Genomic DNA, 19,195 nt, shown 5'->3' on the forward strand with positions numbered 1-19,195 from the left:
TTTCAAAATCTGTGAGTCAGTATCTGTTCTGCAAAGAAGTTCACTGTGCCCTTTTTTTTAAATTCTACATGTAAGTGATAGCGTTTGATGTTGGTGTCTCACTATCTGACTGATTTCACTTAACATGATAATTTCTAGGTCCATCCATGTTGCTGAAAATGCTGTTATTTCGTTTCTTTTAATGGTCAGTAATATTCCATTGTGTATATGTACCACTTCTTTATCCACTTCTCTGTCAATGGACATTTAGGTTGTTTCCATGTTTTGGCTCTTGCAAATAGTGCTGTAATGAACATTGGAGTACATGTGTCTTTGCAAGTGATGGTTTTCTCTGGATAGATGCCCAGAAATGGGATTGCTGGATCAAATGGTAGTTCTATGTTTAGTTTTCTGAGGAATCTCCATGCTGTTTTCCACTTTGGTTGCACCAGTTTACATTCCCACCAACAGTGTAAGGGTTCCCTTTTCTCCACACCCTCTCCAAAAAGTCTATTGTTTGTAGACTTTTGGATTATGGCCATTCTGGCTGGTGTAAGGTGGTACCTCATAGTGGTTTGGATTTGCATTCCTCTAATAATGAGTGATGTTGAACATCTTTTCATGGGTTTTTTGGCCGTCTGTATGCCTTCTTTGGAGAATTGTTGGTTTAGATCTTCTGCCCATTTTTTGATGGGGTTGTTTGTTTTTTTGGTATTGAGCTGTAGGGAGTGTTTATAAATTTTGTGGGTTGTCTTTTTGTTTTGTTTAGGGTTTCCTCTGCTGTGCAGAAACTTTTAAGTTTAATTAAGGCCCATTTGTTTATTTTTGTTTTTATTGTCATTACTCTGGGAGGTGGGTATGAGAAGATATTGCTGTGATTTATGTTAGAGAGTGTTTGGCCTATATTCTCTAAGAGTTTTATAGTATCTGGTCTTATACCTAGGTCTTTAATCCATTTTGAGCTTATTTTTGTGTATGGTGCTAGGAAGTGTTCTAATTTCATTCTTTTCCATGTGGCTGTCCAGTTTTCCCAGCACCACTTATTGAAGGGATGGTCTTTTCTCCATTGTATAGTCTTGCTACCTTTGTCATAGATAAGTTGACTGTAGGTGCATGGGTTTGATTCTGGGCTTTTTGTCCTTTTCCACTAATCTATATTTCTGTCTTTGTGCCAGTACCATACAGTTTTGATGATTGTTGCTTTGTAGTATAGTCTGAAGTCAGGGAGCCTGATTCCTCCAGCTCCATTTTTCTTTTTCAAGATGTCTTTGGTCTTTTGTGCTTCCAAACAAACTTTAAAATATTTTGTTTGAGTTCTGTGAAAAATGTCCTTGGTAATTTGATAGTGGTTGCACTGAATCTCTAGATTGCCTTGGGTAGTATAGTCATTTTGATAATGTTGATTCTTTCAATCCAAGACCGTGGTATGTCTTTCCATCTCTTTGAGTCATCTTTGATTTCTTTCATCAGCATCTTATAGTTTTCTTTTGTCTCTTTACGTAGGTTTATTCCTAAGTATTTTATCCTTTTTGATGTGATGGTAAATGGGATTGTTTCCCTAATTTCTCTTTTTGATCTTTTGTTGTTAGTGTATAGAAATGCAGTCAATTTCTGTGTATTAATTTTGTATACTGTGACTTTGCCAAATTCATGGATGAGCTCTAACAGTTTTCTGGTAGAGTCTTTAGGATTTTCTAGGTATAGCGTCATGTCATCTACAAAATAGTGATAGTTTTACTTCTTCCTTTCCAATTTGGATTCCTTTTATTTCTTTTTCTTCTCCAATTGTCATGGCTAGGAATTCCAAAACTATGTTGAATAGTAGTGGTAAAAGTGGACATCCTTATCTTATTCCTGATCTCAGTGGGAATTCTTTCAGCTTTTCACCATTGAGAATGATGTTAGCTCTAGGTTTGTCATATATGGTCTTTATTATGTTGAGGAATGTTCCCTCTATGCCCACTTTCTGAAGCGTTTTTAACAGAAATGGGTGTTGGATTTTGTCAAAGGCTTTTTCTGCATCTATTGAGAGGGTCATATGGTTTTTGTTCTTCAGTTTGTTAATGTGGTGTATCACACCAATTGATTTGCAGATATTGAAGAACCCTTGCATCCCTGGGGATAAATCCCACTTGATCATGATGTACAATCCTTTTCATGTATTGTTGGATTTGGTTTGCTAGTATTTTGTTGAGAATTTTTGCATCCATGTTCATCAGTGAAATTGGCCTGTAATTTTCTTTCTTTGTGGTATCTTTGTCTGGTTTTGGTATCACGGTGATTGTGGCCTCATAGAATGAGTCTGGGAGTGTTCTTTCCTCTGCAATTTTTTGAAAAAGCTTCAGGAGGATGGGTGTTAGCTCTTCTCTAAATGTTTGATAGAAGCCATCTGGTCCTGGACTTTTGTTTGTTGGAAGTTTTTTAATCACAGTTGCAATTTCAGTACTTGTGTTTGGTCCATTCATCTTTTCTATTTCATCTGGTTTGGTCTTGGAAGATTGTACTTTTCGAAGAATTTGTCCATTTCTTCTAGGTTTTCCCCATAACTTGTGGTTACCAAAGGGGAGGGGGAGGGAATGGGATGGACTAGGAGTCTAAGATTAATAAATGCGAACTATTGCATTTGGAGTGGATAAGCAATGAGATCTTGCTGTATAGCACAGGAAACTGTATCTAGTCACTTGTGATGGAACATGATGGAGAATAATATAAGAAAAAGAAAATATATATGTGTGTATGTGTGTGTGTGTATATATATATATATGACTGGGCCACTTTGCTGTACAGTAGAAATTGACAACATGGTAAATCAACTATAATGGGAAAAAAATCATTAAACAATGCTTTAAATTATTTCAGTGTTACAGTACGTTTATTTCTTTCAGGCAGGGCTTCCCAATTATTATTTTTTAATGCCTTTCTTTGTATGCATTTACTCTCCTAGATAGATTTTACAATCAACTTTACAAGTAACAACAAAAGGGAGATTTTAATTAGAATTACTTTGAATTAAAGATTTCTTGGAGTTCCCTGGTGCCCTAGCAGTTAAGGATTTGGCATTGCCTGGGAACTTTTGCATGCTAGGGGTGAAGGGGGGCAGGGGGAAGACTGCTTGAAGAAATTAAAAACCTTTATAATATTGAGTCTTCCCATCCAGGTACATGGTGTGACTTCATTTATTACGTTCGTGTAATATAGGCATACCTTGTTTTGCAGTTCACTTTATTGAGCTTTGCAGACACTGCATTTTTCTTTACAAATTGAAGATTCGTGGCAACCCCGAGTCAAGCAAGTCTTTTGGCACCATTTTTCCAACAACATTTGCTCACTTCATGTCTTTGTGTTACATTTTGGTAATTCTTATGATATTTCAAATGTTTTCATTGTTGTGATATCTGTTATGGTGATCTTTGATCTGTGATCTTTGAAGTCACTATTGCCAAAAGATTACAGTTCACTGAAGGCTTAGATTTTCATTGATATTTTTTAGCAATAAAGCACATTTAAATTAGGTGTATACATTTTTTCTTTTAGATATAATGCTATTGTACACTTAATAGACATACTGCAGGATAAGCATAACTTTTATATGCACTAAAAACCAAAACATTTGTATGACTTTATTGTAATATTTGCTTTCTTGTGGAACCAAACCTACAATATCTCTGAAGTATGTCTGTACTTTTTTTTTTGGCCACACCCACGGCATGGAAAATTTCCCAGGGGAGTTCCCGTCGCAGCACAGTGGTTAACGAATCCCACCAGGAACCATGAGGTTGTGGGTTCGATCCTTGGCCTTGCTCAGTGGGTTAAGGATCCAGCATTGCCGTGAGCTGTGGTATAGGTTGCAGACGCAGCTCGGATCCTGCGTTGCTGTGGCTGTGGCGTAGGCTGGTGGCTACAGCTCTGATTAGACCCCTAGCCTGGGAACCTCCATATGCCTCGGGAAGCGGCCCTAGGAAAGGCAAAAAGACAAAAAGAAAAAAAAAAAAGAAAGAAAGAAAGGATGGTTGGATGCTTACTTCTTTCATGATTGGAAATATCTTTCTTTTGCCTTGAATGATACTTTAAGTAGGTAATAGTATTCTTTATTTACAGTCCTTTTACTTTACAACTCTGAGGAGCCTAAGTCATTGTTTTTTAGTATTTGGTATCACAGATGAAAAATCGAATTCTTGTTACTATGCTGATGACTTACCCACTACGAGAAAAATTATAGAATTTTCTTTTTGTTCTTAGACTTTGGAAATTTCACCAAGATATGTTTATATATGTGTCTCTTCAGTGTGACTGTTTGACAGACACATGAACCTTAACACCCTAAAGATTTAAATCTTCTTCTAAGGGAACTCTTCATATATTATATCTTTGATTATTTTATCCGATCCTAATATCATTTTTCTTTTGAATTCTTACAAGATGGATTTCGAGGAGTTCCCGTCGTGGCGCAGTGGTTAACGAATCTGACTAGGAACCATGAGGTTGCGGGTTCGATCCCTGCCCTTGCTCAGTGGGTTAAGGATCCAGTGTTGCCGTGAGCTGTGGTGTAGGTTGCAGATGCGGCTTGGATCCTGCGTTGCTGTGGCTTTGGCGTAGGCCGGTGGCTACAGCTCCAATTGGACCCCTGGCCTGGGAACCTCCATATGCTGCGGGAGCAGCCCAAGAAATGGCAAAAAGACAAAAAAAAAAAAAAAAGATGGATTTTGATTCTTCTGGATCTGTCTTCTATGCCTTTTAATTTCACCCTCATAATTATCAATTTTTTATTACTTTGCCTGCCCTTCAGGGAAAGTTCCTTCCTGGTCACTAACTTGTCCTTTAGCCATGTTCATTCTAATACTCAGCTCCTCTAAAAAAATTTCAAGCATGTTTTTCAGTCATTTTAAATTCCAGGATCTTTCGTGTTCTTCTCTTCTTCCTTTTACAATAAAAGCTGTTCTTGTTTTATGGAAGCATTTATAATCCTCTCAAATTTATGTATTGATGTATTTGTGATCTTTAAAATTTTTTTCTTCTGCTTTGTGAATTAACTCTGGTCAGGGTGGGGCAGTTGCGAGGATGATAGGGAATATGAAATTAGTTGTCTGCCTGTGTAACTTAGTAACTTCCAATGCTATTGGTTTTTCCCAGTTGCCAGGTGATGCCTGTTTGTACGCTCACATTTTAAAATGAAACTCTAGATTTATCATTATTGATAGCTTATAGGGATTTCCTTAGACATTGTTTAAAATTCCTGTTTGGACCTGGGCAGAGCTCACTTTTGCAGTTACTAGTTGAGCACAGGGTTTTGCAAGTGGACCTCACCCAGCTGTAAAGAGCATACACAGAAATGCCCACGAATGAGCTTCCCTTTCGGGGGGCATAAGCAGCAAACAGGCTGGGAATTCTCTCAAATGTGGACACAGGGTAGGTGCTACCTGAGAGATGACATGCATTTGGGGATTTCTTACTTTTTGTAGCTGCTTTTCTCTTTCCCCTCTCTGCCCAGGGGGGTTGCCCAGAATTACCTGAGGCAATGCCACGTTTTCTCTCTCTGACCCTTGACTGCAGCCTTCCAGAGCAGATTCCCTCACTTTACACGCTGGGCTGTAAATGATGTCAGTGGCTCTGTAGAGAAAGCAGGAGACTCATTCCAAGCTGGGCATCCCTAAGTTACTCCACCAGGACCCCAGAGTCCCCTCCCACTCCCAGGTCGCATCTTCCTAACTGTGAGCTCAGCGTTTGCTTCCGTTAGTAGTTCCTTCTTTTCCCTGTATTCAGTTATGCATTCTCACTTTTGCTTGTTTCTCCATCAGGATAGTCTCCTAAAAATTTCCTCAGCACCATAACACTATAACTTCTACTCAACAATGTTAAAAAGCAGTTAAATAAACACGATTTAATCCTTAAATACAGTCACGAAGGGACTATATACATCGCATTTCGTATTCACCAGTTTCTTTCCCATTATGTAAGCACATAAGCATTCTTTACCTCTACATACTGGGATGTTGGTTTCCATTTTCGGTGTACAGTCTCTGCCCTGTGATTTAAAAAAAAATAAATTCTTTAAGGCCATATAATTGTTCAGTGTAAGAAACTTAGTCATCCTATGTTGCAGTGTGACTTTTCTACTCCTATGCTGTATTGAACTGATGGGGACTAGGCTGTGCTGCAAATGAATCACTTGTTGTTGTTGTTCTTATTGTTCAGAAAGCTGTAGTGAAACTCTAGGGGTTGTTTAAATAAATCCGACTTGTGAAGGTTAATCTAAGTAAATTTGGGAGACAAGGATATTTTTCAGCAGCGCAAGTGGCTAACATCTAAATTGTGTTCCTTCCTAAGTATTTCATCCCTGTAGTACCTGATCCCTTCGCTATCGTGGCCAGAGCATAGAGTCAATAGGACTCTCGGGGACAAACCGTGCCTTGCCAGCTCTGTGGGATAGCACACAGCCTGGTATAGAGAGAATACCTCAGTAAATATTGGATGAGTAACGTATGAAGTTACTCAGTGTATGAAGTTCAATTTCCTTATCTGTAAAATAAGCATAACAGTAGGATTGCTGGGAGACTACAGATAATTTATCTAACTCTTGGCATACAGTAAGCATTCAATTAGTGCTAGATGCAGTAATATTAATTTTATACTAGAATCCTTTCATTAATATCAAGCAAATTCTAGAAATGATTTGGATCCGTTTAGGAATATGCCTAAATAACTCAGTTGCTTTGGAAAGCCCTTTCAGCATTGTTTATTCCTCTCTTGCTGTAAGCGTTTATTAAGGCAGACTATGTGTTCAGCAGTTCAGACAAAGGGTGAAGACGCAGTTTTAAGGAGCATATGGGCCAACTGAAGAGATCTTCTGGGCACAATTAGGTCATTAGTTTTAAGGAGTAATGAAGCGAATGTGGGCACATACTGCAGGAAAGAATAAGAGAATTGGGTTATTGTGGGGAAAGATCATGTATCCGAGTTTGGCAGTCGGAATTGGGATTGAAAAAAAAAAAAAAAAAAGACACTATTTGATTGGCACAAATACCCCAGGGGGATTTGGGTTTCTCAGGCTGAGTGTGGGGAAGGTTTGGTGTGGGTGTCCTGGGCCCAGGCAGATGCTGGGGAACAGTAGGAGGTTGGTGGGAGCAGAGAAAGGTGAGGTGAGTTAGATGAAACCAATTTTGCAGATCACCTTGGTAACTTTTCATTTTACTATTTCTCAGCCATGTTATGCCTTGTTTGAGTAAAGAAACATTCCAGAGAGCCTCAGAGCCATTAGAGAAAGTATGTACTGGCATTGTTTTTACTTTGTGGTGGTTTACCTTGATTTTTTTTTTTTTTTTAATCGAAGATAATTTGAACAGTTTAAGCCTGGCTTTAGTAGATCACATAGTATGAATAAAGGTCAGCTAATGGTTGTGGATTCAGTTATCTCTTTGGCAACCAGTACGTAAAGTGGACGGATACACTGAAGAAGACCAGTATTCATCTGAAGTTATTTGGCAATTGCTATTTAAAATCTGTTTGCTCTCCTCTGAGACAATGTGAGCCTCTCTGGAGTAGCCCCCTCTTTTCGTAATACGCCACTTGACTTTCCATTCTGATTCTAAGCTGGCTGATGGGTCGTGGAGTCAGGGTGAAATCTCTCTCTCTCTCTTTATTAATTTGTAAAAAAAAATTCGAGCAATAGGCTAATACCATTTAATTCGAAGCTGCCCAAGATGACACATAAGACATTTGAGACTATGTATTGCAGAGAAATAATAGCTCTTCATATTCCAAGGAAAAGAGAAAGGATGTGTAGCTTGTCTTCCCTTCTATCTTTTTGTTGTTGTTGTTAATAGGAATGCTATTTTATTAAAAAAAATAAAATTAAAAACATAGAAATGCTATTTTTTCCAGGGAAATTTTTCGATAGAGCATTCTTTGTTTTCCTGCATTCATTTTTGTTCCTTCTGTTTTTGGAATGGCTCCATGAGTGCCTCGGTCAGTATTTATAGAAAAATTCGTTGGGATTAAATGCAATGTTATTGCATTGATTTCATGCTCGAAATATTGTTCCCTACTGTATTTATTCTAATAATGTATACTTGATAGGAATTTCATTTTCTTAAAGTGTTCTCTGTTAGGAATTTTCTGTTACTGAATATGATTCAAAGATATAGTTCTCTAAAGAAGGGAAGAGCCACAACATTATCCATCGCCTGTACTTTAATGTTTTTTAAGTGTGTGGGGGAGGAACACAACAAAAGAAGGGGAATGGCAAATTGTTTTTAATGCCTTTTGTTTTTGTTTCCAGCCTATTCTACTAAGCTCAACAAATTTCCTGTATTTAATATTAACGATGACTTGAATGATCTGTGTACCAGTGCAGTGAGCCCCAATACTACCAAGGCCACACGGTATGCCCTGAATGTGTGGCGATATTGGTGCATGACCAACGGGCTCAAAGATCACACAGACATCACCAAGGTAAGAAACTCTTTAAGTTTACTACTGCTTTCAGCCAACGTCATGTGCCAGGCACCATGCTAAGTGTTGTGGGAACACAGCACAGGTGCTTTCTACCTGAGGAAACTTTGATAGACCGTAAAAAAGAAAGAAAAATATCTACACATCAAAGTACAATTTAATAAGTGGTCTTTGAATGTATGGATCAGAAATGCTAAAAAAAAAAAATCAGATGGATAAATTAATTTCAGGTTGGTGAGACTAACAAAGGAACTGATATTTAAACCATATTTTGAGGAGGAGGCAGAATTTCAACAGAATTGAATGAAAACAAAAGTCTTCTGGGCCGAATTAAGGAAGAGTAAAATTTGGAGGGATAGACTCTTGCCTGCAGCAGAGGCTTCATATATGGGGATAGTGAACCCTAGCACTAAATTTTGATAACCCTTAAATGCCAAGCTGAAATCGTGCAATTTTGTTTTGTTTTGTGTTTATTTGTAAGGAGAGACTTTATTTGAAGGATTATTGCAGAGACAGCAGAGAAGGGACTATCATAACAGGGTGAACGCTCTGACTGTAAGATCTGCAAATATCTTAAGGCTGAGGTGAAAGGGAAACACATTTTTTTCGAACAGGAAGGATCAAAAGAAAAGGGATATGTTAGAGAAATTAGTTGGAAGCGATGCGCAAAAATCTATTTAATGTTCTTGGTCCTCGATTTCCCCAGTTATAAAATGAGCCCTTGAAAGGACTTCCAACTTGAAATGTTTGAGGTCGGTGAAGAGAAGGAAGAATTCTTGGACATGTAGAGACAGAACAGAAAGATGTTGTGTTTTGACTTGGCTATGTTGAGTCTAAGTCATAAAGTCGTCTACCAGGTGGATATGCTGAATAAGCATCTGGAAATGTGGGATCTAAAACACGGGGGGAGATGTGAAAGCCAGAAGTGGAGATTCAGAGGTACTACAAAGAAAAGTTAGCCTTGAGGCCCAAGGGCAGCTGATATCTCCAAGTTTGGATGCTGTGTTTAGAGCCCCAACAAGAGATGAAATAGGAAATCCAGGTTTCTACTTCTGGCAGGATGGTGCACTAGATGCTGGGGGGGGGGGGGGGCCTTTGTGCCATGCTTTGCAGAAAGAAGGGGAACCAGCCACAGGGCTGAAACTGGAGCAGTAAGCACATAAGAAAGGTAAGGCTCCCCCTGAGGGTTTATGTTAGATCAACATCACTACGGAAAGGAGGAGCCAGGGAGCTACACTGAAGAATCCTGGATTGAGGAGAAGACCCTGAAACGGTCTAAAGAAATTCTAGGTCACTACCGTACTCTGGCTCTTTGCAGAGTCATATATTAATAATCTTTGGAAACATCCAAAATGTAGAAGCTCAGGTTTTTCACAGATTAAGAAAAAAAAATTTATGAGCCACTCAAGGAAGTAAATCACGATGAATAAGGATAAATAGAAACAACAAAGAACAGATTTAAACACCAAGGACTTTAGAGAGTAGATCATAGACTAAGTACATATGAAATGTTGTTGACGGAGTTCCCGTTGTGGCTCAGCGGAAAATGAACCTGACTAGTATCTATGAGGATGCGGTGTGGACTCGCTCCGTGGGTTAAGGATCTGGCATTGCCATAAGCTGTGGTGTAGGTTGCATTTGCGGCTTGGATATGGAGTTGCTGTGGCTGTGGCCCAGGCCGGCAGCTGCAGCTCCAATTCAGCCTCTAGCCTGGGAACCTCCATATGCTGCGAGTGCAGCCCTTATTTAAAAAAAAAGAAAAAGAAAAAGAAAATGGAAAAAAAAAAGCTGCAAAGGAAATGTTTGTTGAAGGAATGAAAAGAATTATAAAAATGAGCAAGCAGCAACACATCAACTGAAATGATCCAGCAGATCTGAAAATAATTGAGGGAATTCCCATTATGGCTCAGCAGAAACGAACCTGACTAATATCCATGCGGATACAGCTTCGATCCCTGGCCTTGCCCAGTGGGTTAATGATCTGGCGTTGCCTCAAGCTGCAGTGTCGATCGCAGATGCTGCTTGGATCTGGCACTCCTGTGGCCATGGCATAGGCTGGCAGCTGTAGCTCCAATTCAACCCCTAGCCTGGGAACTTCCATAAGCGGAACCTGCAGCCCTAAAAAGAAAAAAAGAGAAAAAAGGAAAAAAAGAAAAAGAAAGAAAAATTGAAATTTCCACTTGTGGCCACAAGGGAATAGAAGGGTCCAGAATTACCCTCCTGCTGTAACAACTAGAAAACTGGGCAACTCAGTTGTTGTATATGAAACAACTCTTCCAACAGAACAGGTAGCACAGGAGTTGATCCCTAAGATGAATGCTACCACCTCTCAGGCTTCTGCCTGGAGGCAGTTTCTAAACTGCAGCAAAGGGAGAGGAACCCAAACGGAGCCTAGCAATCTTGCTGAGTTGAGGGGAGACAGAAATCAGAGCTTGGGGGAGCTGAGAACACTAGTAGAAGTTACAAAAATTCATTGAAATGATAGGACAAATCCAGAATTTAATAATATAAAATTTATAATTTTGAGCATCCAGTCAAATATTACTATACAGAGCAAGATGTGAGAACATATAACCCGTAACCAGGAGAAAAATGAGTTAAGTCATTCACTTCCAGCCAGTTTGGAGGGGCAGATTTACTCTCCTGCCAGAAACAACCAAAAAATAGACAAATGATAGAACTGATGTTTTGCAAGGTACTATATGTAGCACCCAAAGAGAGACAGTGATCTCTGAGAGATGGGAAACAAGGTGAGCCTTACCCATGCCCCGGCTTGCTGCTCTGAGAGAGTCTCCAGGGCTGTGGTGCAGGGAGGGAACATAACATCTAGGCAGAGCCCAGCAGACTTGCTAAATTGAAGAAAATGGAGCTGAGAGTCCAGAGAGACCCACGTGGCTAGAATTGTCATAGCAGACTATTCAAACGTAGAGAGGTACACAGGAAAAGAACCCGAGGGAACTGAAGATAGTCACGCTCAAATATTCAGCTGGGTACTGATCAGCATCTGCCTGGGAAACTAGCTGAGGCTGGCAAAAAACAAAACAAAACAAAAACAACCCCGAAAGAGTTAGAGGTAATAGTAACTGGAACTCACATGGAACTGGAAATACTTCCTCTTCCCATCAGCCAGACGGGAAAACCTCGGGATTCATGGGGTAGAGTGTTCAGAAAGATCTTGCATCGGATGTGGAGAATAATTAGCCATAGACTGAGCTTGGCTCTAATTCCACCCAGCAAATCTTAAAAGCAAGACCCAGATATATGAAAAGTTGCTGTATATCACTGATTGTCAGGAAAATGCAAATCAAAACCACAATGAGATGTCACCTCACATCTCTTAGAATGGCTGTTATCAAAAGACAAGAGATAACAAGTGGTGGTGATGATGTGGAGAAAAGGAAACCCTTGTGTGCTGTTGGTGGGAATGTACATTTGTGCAGCCTCTATGGAAAACGAGTATGGAGGTTCCTTGAAAAATTAAAAATAGAACTACCATATGATCCTTTATCTAAAGGAAATGAAAACACTAACTTGAAAAGGTATTTACACCTCATGTTCATTGCAGCCTTATTTAGGATAGCCAAGACATAGAAGCAACCTAAGTGTCCACAGATGAACGAACAAATAAAGAATATGCAGTATATTGTATGTATGTGTATTGTATTGTGTGTATGTGTGTGTGTGTGTATTCCATACAATGGAATATTATTCAGCCACAAAAGAAGGAAATATTGCCATTTGCAAAAATATGGTTTGACCTTGAGGGCGTTTTTCTAAGTGAAATAAGTCTGACAGAGAAAGACAAATACCACTCGATCTCACTTATATGTGGAATCTTAAAAAAACAAAAAACCTTAGAGATACAGAGAACAGATTGGTGGCCACCAAAGGTTGGGGGTGAGGGATGGCGAAATAGATAACAGCAGTCAAAAGGCCTGTGGATATGATGTATAGCTTAGTGGCTATGGTTAATAATGCTGTACTGTATGTTTCAAAATTGTTGAGAGTAAGTCTTAAAATTCTCATTACAAGAAAAAAATTTTTTAACCATTTGCGGTGATGGTTGTTGACTAGACTTTTCAGTGTATACAAATATCGAATTGTTATGTTATGATGAAATTAATATGATGTAAGTTAATTATATCTCAATTTAAAAAAAAAAATTTAGGGAGTTCCTGTTGTGGATCAGTGGGTTACGAACCTGACTAGTATTATGAGGATGCAGGTTCAATCCCTAGCCTTGCTCGTTGGGTTAGGGATCTGGCATTGCCGTGAGCTGTGATGAAGGTTGCAGACATGGCTTGGATCCCACATTGCTGTGGCTGTGGTGTAGGTTGGCAACTGCGGCTCCATTTCAACCCCTAGAGCAGGAACTTCCATGTGCTGAGGGTGTGGCCCTAAAAAGCAAAAAAAGTGAAAATAAAAATAAAGGCCAAACCCAAAAGGATTAAACAGTTTTCAAGTACTTAACTGTGTCCGACAATAAACCTTAAGAATATGTATGGGGAGTTCTCACTGTGGCTCAGTGGTTAACGAATCTGACTAGAAACCATGAGGACGCGGGTTTGATCCCTGGCCTTGCTCAGTGGGTTGGGGATCCGGAGTTGCCATGAGCTGTGGTGTAGTTTGCAGACATGGCTCAGATCCTGCATTGCTGTGGCTGTAGCATAGGCAGTAGCTCCGATTCGACCCCTAGCCTGGGAACCTCCATATGCTATGGGTGTAGCCAAAAAAAAAAAAAAAAAAAAGAATATATATGGGAATATAAGAATATCCAGAACCCAAAAAATTAAATTCACAATGTCTGGTAACTAAAAAATTATCAGACATGCAAAAAAGCAATAAAATAGATCACTTAGGAGTTCCTGTCATGGCTCAGTGGAAACAAATCTAACATCCATGAGGATGCCGGTTTGATCCCTGGCCTTGCTCAGCAGGTTAACGATCTGGTGTTTCCGAGAGCTATGGTGTGAGTAGCAGACACAGCTCAGATCACTTGTTGCTGTGGCTGGGGTGTAGACTGGCACCTACAGCTACAATTTGACTTCTAGTCTGGGAACCTCCATATGCCGTGGGTGCGGCCCTAAAAAGACTATATATATATAAATATATAGTTTAAGGATGAATCAATCAAAACCCAGAACTGACAGATTTTAGAATTGGTAGGAAAGAATATTAAAGAGTTATCACTGGAGTTCTCGTTGTGGTGCAGTGGTTAACGAATCCAACTAGGAACCATGAGGTTGCAGGTTCGATCCCTGGCCTTGCTCAGTGGATTAAGGATCCAGTGTTGCCATGAGCTGTGGTGTAGGTCACAGATGAGGCTTGGATCCTGTGTTGCTGTGGCTCTGGCGAAGGCTGGCGGCTACATCTCCAATTGGACCCCTAGCCTGGGAACCTCCATATGCCGCGGGAGCAGCCCAAGAAATGGCAAAAAGACAAAAAAAAAAAGAGTTATCGTGAAGAAGATAAGCACACGAAAAGATGCTCAACTTCATTAGACACCAGGGAACTGCAAATTGAAACCACATGAGATTCTACTTCACATTCAGTAGGAAGACTAGAATTAAAAAAAATAGATAATAACAAGTGTTGATGAGGATGTGGAGAAATTGGAACCTTCATACACTGCTTGTGGGAATAGAAAATGATGCAACTGCTTTGAAAGTCCGGCAGTTCCCCAAAAGTTAAACATAAAGTTACTCTTTCATCTGGAAGGTCCACTCCTAGGCATATACTAAAAAAAACTTAAAACATTTACCTATACAAAAACTTGTACACAGGAGTTCCCGTCGTGGTGCAGCATAAACAAATCCAACTAGTATCCTTAAGGATGCGGGTTCGATCCCTGGCCTTGCTCTGTGGGTTAAGGATCCAGCACTGCTGTGAACTGTGGTGTACTTCGCAGACACAGTTCGGATCCCGAGTTGCTGTGGCTGTGGTGTAGGCTGGTAGCTGTAGCTCCAATTTGACCCCTAGCCTGGGAACCTCCATAGGCCGTGGGTGTGGCCCTAAAAAGCAAAAAAACTTGTACACAAATATTTGTTGTAGCATTATTCTCAATAGCCAAATGTCCATCAGCAGATGAATGGATAAACAAAATGTTGGGTATCCATACAATGGAATATTATTTGGCAATAAAAAGAAATGAAGTTGATATAAACTTCCAGCATGGATGACCCTTGAAAATGCTATGCTCAGTGAAGTCACTCAGTCACAAAAGAACAAATGTGTTCCATTTATGTAAGGTACCTAAACAAATACCTTCCATTTATGTAAGGTACCTAAAATAGGCAAGTTCACAGGGACAGAGAGTATAAGAGAGGTTCCCAGGGCTGGCGGGAGGAGGAAATGTGGAGTTACTGTTTAATGCGTACAGTTTCTCTTTGCAATGATGAAAAAGTTCCGGCAATGAGTGGTAGTGATGGTTGCACAACATTGTAAATATACTTAAGGCGACTGAATTGTACACCTATAAATGGTTAAGATGGTAAGTTTTATATTATGTGCAGTTAATCATAATTTAAAAAAATCTGGGGAGTTCCCATCGTGGCGCAGTGGTTAACGAATCCGACTAGGAACCATGAGGTTTCGGGTTTGGTCCCTGCCCTTGCTCAGTGGGTTAACGATCCGGCGTTGCCGTGAGCTGTGGTGTAGGTTGCAGACGCGGCTCGGATCCCGCGTTGCTGTGGCTCTGGCGTAGGCCGGTGGCTACAGCTCCAATTTGACCCCTAGCCTGGGAACCTCCATATGCCTCGGGAGCGGCCCAAGAAATAGCAACAACAACAACAACAACAACAACAAAAGACAAAAGAAAAAAAAATCAATACAAATGTAACAATTTCACCTTTACGGATAATAGTGAAAAATTCGTCTTTTCTCACAGACGCCCATCGCCATTTCTTCAGCCCCCAACCTTAACCTTTTCTAGGCCTGAGGGTCTTGTTGTCCAGACGGTGTGACGTCACTGTGAAGACAGTTATCCGTCACTGGAAAACTTTTCATTTCCCTGCAGGAACCCCTGAAAAGAGCCCCATTTCTCCACAACCTCCATGGCTTAGGTGGCATACCCACCCCAGGTAGTGAAAACGTCTCGACGGTGCAGGCGATGCACCTTATCATCACTCCCGGGGACCATAATGGACGCAGAAGAAGATGGGTTTCAATCCTCTGTCTCACATGGGCCACTTCAGTATTTTTAATGTTCACTTCTTAAGAAAGAGGCCACTCTCTCAGGAATTCAGCCAATATTTAGGTAAAAGAGGAATCGTGGTCTCGGGGTCCATATTCTTTAATCTCATTTTCTTGGTCTCAGTGCAGGGTATTTTTAGTCTAGATGTGTCTTTAAAGAGAAGATACAGGAGTTCCCGTTGTGGCGCAGTGGTTAACAAATCCGACTAGGAAGCATAAGGTTGTAGGTCTGATCCCTGGCCTTGCTCAGTGGGTTGAGGATCCCACGTTGCTGTGGCTGTGGTGTAGGCCGGCAGCTACAGCTCCGATTAGACCCCCTAGCCTGGGAACCTCCATATGCCACGTGGGTGCAGCACTGAAAAGACAAAAGGCCAAAAAAAAAAAATCTGAAACTATCTTTATTTGGATGTCGTGGTTATTGGGAAATTATTTTAACTGGTTTTTACTGGTACATAAGAAAGCTATTGCTTCTTCTTTTTTTTAGGGCCATGTCTGGGGCACGCGGAAGTTCCCAAGCTAGGGGTCAAATCGTAGCTGCAGCTGCCGACCTATGCCACAGCCACAGCATCACCAGATCTGAGGCACGTCTTCGACCTACACTGCAGCTCACAGCAATGACGGATCCCTAACCCAATGAGCGAGGCCAGGGATCAAACCCACTCTCATGGATAATAGTTGGGTTCATTACCATTAAGCCACAGTGGGAACTCCCTGTTGCTTTTTATATTTTGTATGTAGCTACCCTACTTTTCCTGATGGCTTTTCAACTGAATTTCTTGAAGTTTCCTAGACCAACAATAAGATTATCAGAAAACAATTACATTTTGTCTTTTTCCTTTTCTATATGCATATATACATACGTGTGTGTGTGTGTGTGTGTGTGTGTAATTTCTTTTTCTTGTCTTAACTGTTTGACCAGAATCTCCAGAGCTGTGTTATATGATAGCAAGGATATTCAGCATTCTCATCCTATTCCTGACTTCCTAAAAAAGGTTCTAATATTTTGTTCTTGGGTATAATTTTTATAGTTCATGTCTATAAAATACTCTTCATTGTAGTAAGAGGATTTTTTTTCCCTCCTAATCTATATTTAATTTGACTTTTTTTTTTTTTTTGGTCTTCTTATCTTTTTAAGGCTGCACCCATGGCATATGGAGGTTTCCAGGCTAGGGGTCCAATCAGAGCTATAGCCACTGGCCTACACAGGGCCACAGCAACCCAGGATCCAAGCTACGTCTGTGACCTACACCACAGCCCACAGCAACGCCAGATCCTTAACCCATCCGTGTCCTCATGAATGCTATTCGGGTTCGTTAACCACTGAGCCACAACAGCAACTCCTAATTTGAATTTTAAAAATTTGAAATGGAGAGCACATTCTTTGTAATAATTTTTCAGTAATTATCAAGTTCATATTATTTTTCCTTAATATATGAATATGTCATATTAAAGTATCTGTCAGTATTGACTCACCCTTACCCTCTGCAACAGTCCCTACTGGTCTTAATGTACATTGCTTTCCTGCAGTTCTGAACTTGATGTGACAACCTGGACAGCCCTAGTTTTGCTGGTACCGTGTTAACTGCTACTTGTGCATATCAGAGCCATGTCCTCGCTTGCATGGTTCTAACATGTTGCATTTTGTTAACCATGGTGCTGTGAAAAATGAAAATCAACAGTATTTTATTTAGGGAAGTCTGCATTTACATTCATATACTTTGTTTTTTGGCATAATGTTAGATTTTGTTAGAAGAAAATGAAGAACCCTTCTTTTTCCTATGCTCCGAAAGTGTTCAAATACAAAAGGAAAGCTGAATCAATTCTATAACACCATCTCTTTCTGAGTAATATACAATCTTTTCACTCAGTTCTCTTGTGTGGGACTCTTCAGATCTTTTACCTCTTATTGAACCAACTGTGGTAACTTATATTTTGCTAGAAAATTGTTCAGGCCATTTAGATTTTCAAATTCATATGCATAAAGTTTTTGATATTCTTTCATATCCCTTATTCATTTTCTGTGCTTATAGTCTTTCTCATTCCTAAGATTGCTTATATGTATATTTCCTTTCCTCTTCTTTCTCTCTCTCTCTTCCTGTCAGATTTGCTAGAAGTTCGTCAGCTTTATAGGTCTTTTGAAAGATTATGCATTTTGGAGTTCTCGTTGTTGCTCAGTGGGTTAAGAAACAACATAGTGTCCATAAGGATGCAGGTTTGATCTCTGGCCTTGCTCAGTGAGCAAAGGATCTGGCATTGCTGCAAGCTACAGGGTAGGTTGCAGATGCATCTCAGATTCAGTGTTGCCATTGCCATGGCTGTGACATAGGCCTTCAGTGGCTGCTCCAATTCGACCTCTAGCCTAGGAACTTTTATAAACCACAGGAGCGGCCGTAAAAAGAAAAAAAAAAAAGGATTACATATTTTCATTTTTCAATAAAAATTATATCTTATTTTAAAATTTAAAAAAAATTGGGCCACACCTACAGCATGCTGAAGTTCCTGGGCCAGGGACTGAACCCAAGCCACAGCAGTGACAATTCCGAATTCTTAAGTACTAGGCCACCAGGCACCTCTGTGTATTTTCATTTTTTATCTATTTCCATTTCTGTCTTTTCCAGTTCATTCATTTATGTTTTATTTTTATTGATTCACTCTCCTATTTTTGAATTTGGCTTACTTTTTCTAGCCTTTTGGGCTGAATAATATTTGCTCATTTTCAATCAAGTTGTGTAACAAAGTCATTCAAGACCGTGATGTTGTTGGAGTGTATTTAAGCAACATTTCACGCATTGTGAGATGTAATGTTTTCATTTTGGCTCACTTTTCATCTATAATTCAGTTTTTATTTTCTCCTTGACCCAAGGGCTATTAGAAGAATGAATGTTACCTGTATAGTTTCTCCTTTTAAATCATTTTTTTATTGAGACTATCTTTTGTCCTAGGATATGTATTCAGCCTTAAATTCACTATGCGCGATATGGTTTTATCTTTAGAGATCCCTTGTGAAAGTAAAGCTCTCTTACCAGCCAACCTTCCTTCTCCTCCTACCATACCTAAATGAGGAGTACGCAATAATTGTCCACATAATCATTGCCTTTTTCCACATCTTTTGGACAAACACTGATATTAAATCCACATGGATCATTAAGCCAGAGATATCTCCAGACCTATTCAGATAAATTCAAGTGAAAAGACAAGGCGCATTAACTTGCTCTGCAAAGTGTCGGTGGTTTTTCCCTGCAGCACCACGTTTCACACCAGCAGTGCCAAACAGAGGAACAGAGACCAAGGAAGTCAATGCTGGAAAGGATCTAAGGTTGATTAGTTTAGTTCAGGAATTCTTCAGAGAGGATGGTTGGATTTTGTTGAAGGGAAGAGAAGGAAACGGTTTGCTAGAAAAGAGAAGAAAGCGCTTTCTAGGGAGAAATAGTGAAGATGACAAAGCCCAACAAGAAAAAGAGTAATTATTATATATCTGTATCCATACCTGTATATGTATGTTACGTGTGTGTTCATTCCTATCTTGCACGTCCGCTGCTGTATTTAAGCATCACAGTAATTCTTTGCGAAGGTATGA

The 19,195-nt window shown here is 39.9% G+C and overlaps 1 protein-coding gene across 4 annotated transcripts in view; it reads left to right on the forward strand.

Moving 5' to 3' along the window:
* The window catches only part of KIAA1958 (KIAA1958 ortholog), a 153,576-nt gene that overhangs the window by 127,950 nt on the left and 6,431 nt on the right, over positions 1 to 19,195 (forward strand). For all 4 annotated transcript variants that reach the window (XR_007133292.1, XM_047768168.1, XM_047768169.1 and 1 more), the window contains one exon: positions 8,255 to 8,427. Coding sequence is in view for 3 of the 4 variants with exons in the window: in XM_047768168.1 (XP_047624124.1) it covers positions 8,255 to 8,427 (173 nt within the window). In the remaining variant the exon portion in view is untranslated. The remainder of the gene's footprint in view (positions 1 to 8,254; positions 8,428 to 19,195) is intronic.

Source organism: Phacochoerus africanus, chromosome 2, assembly GCF_016906955.1.
Source record: "Phacochoerus africanus isolate WHEZ1 chromosome 2, ROS_Pafr_v1, whole genome shotgun sequence".
Lineage (NCBI taxonomy): Eukaryota > Metazoa > Chordata > Mammalia > Artiodactyla > Suidae > Phacochoerus > Phacochoerus africanus.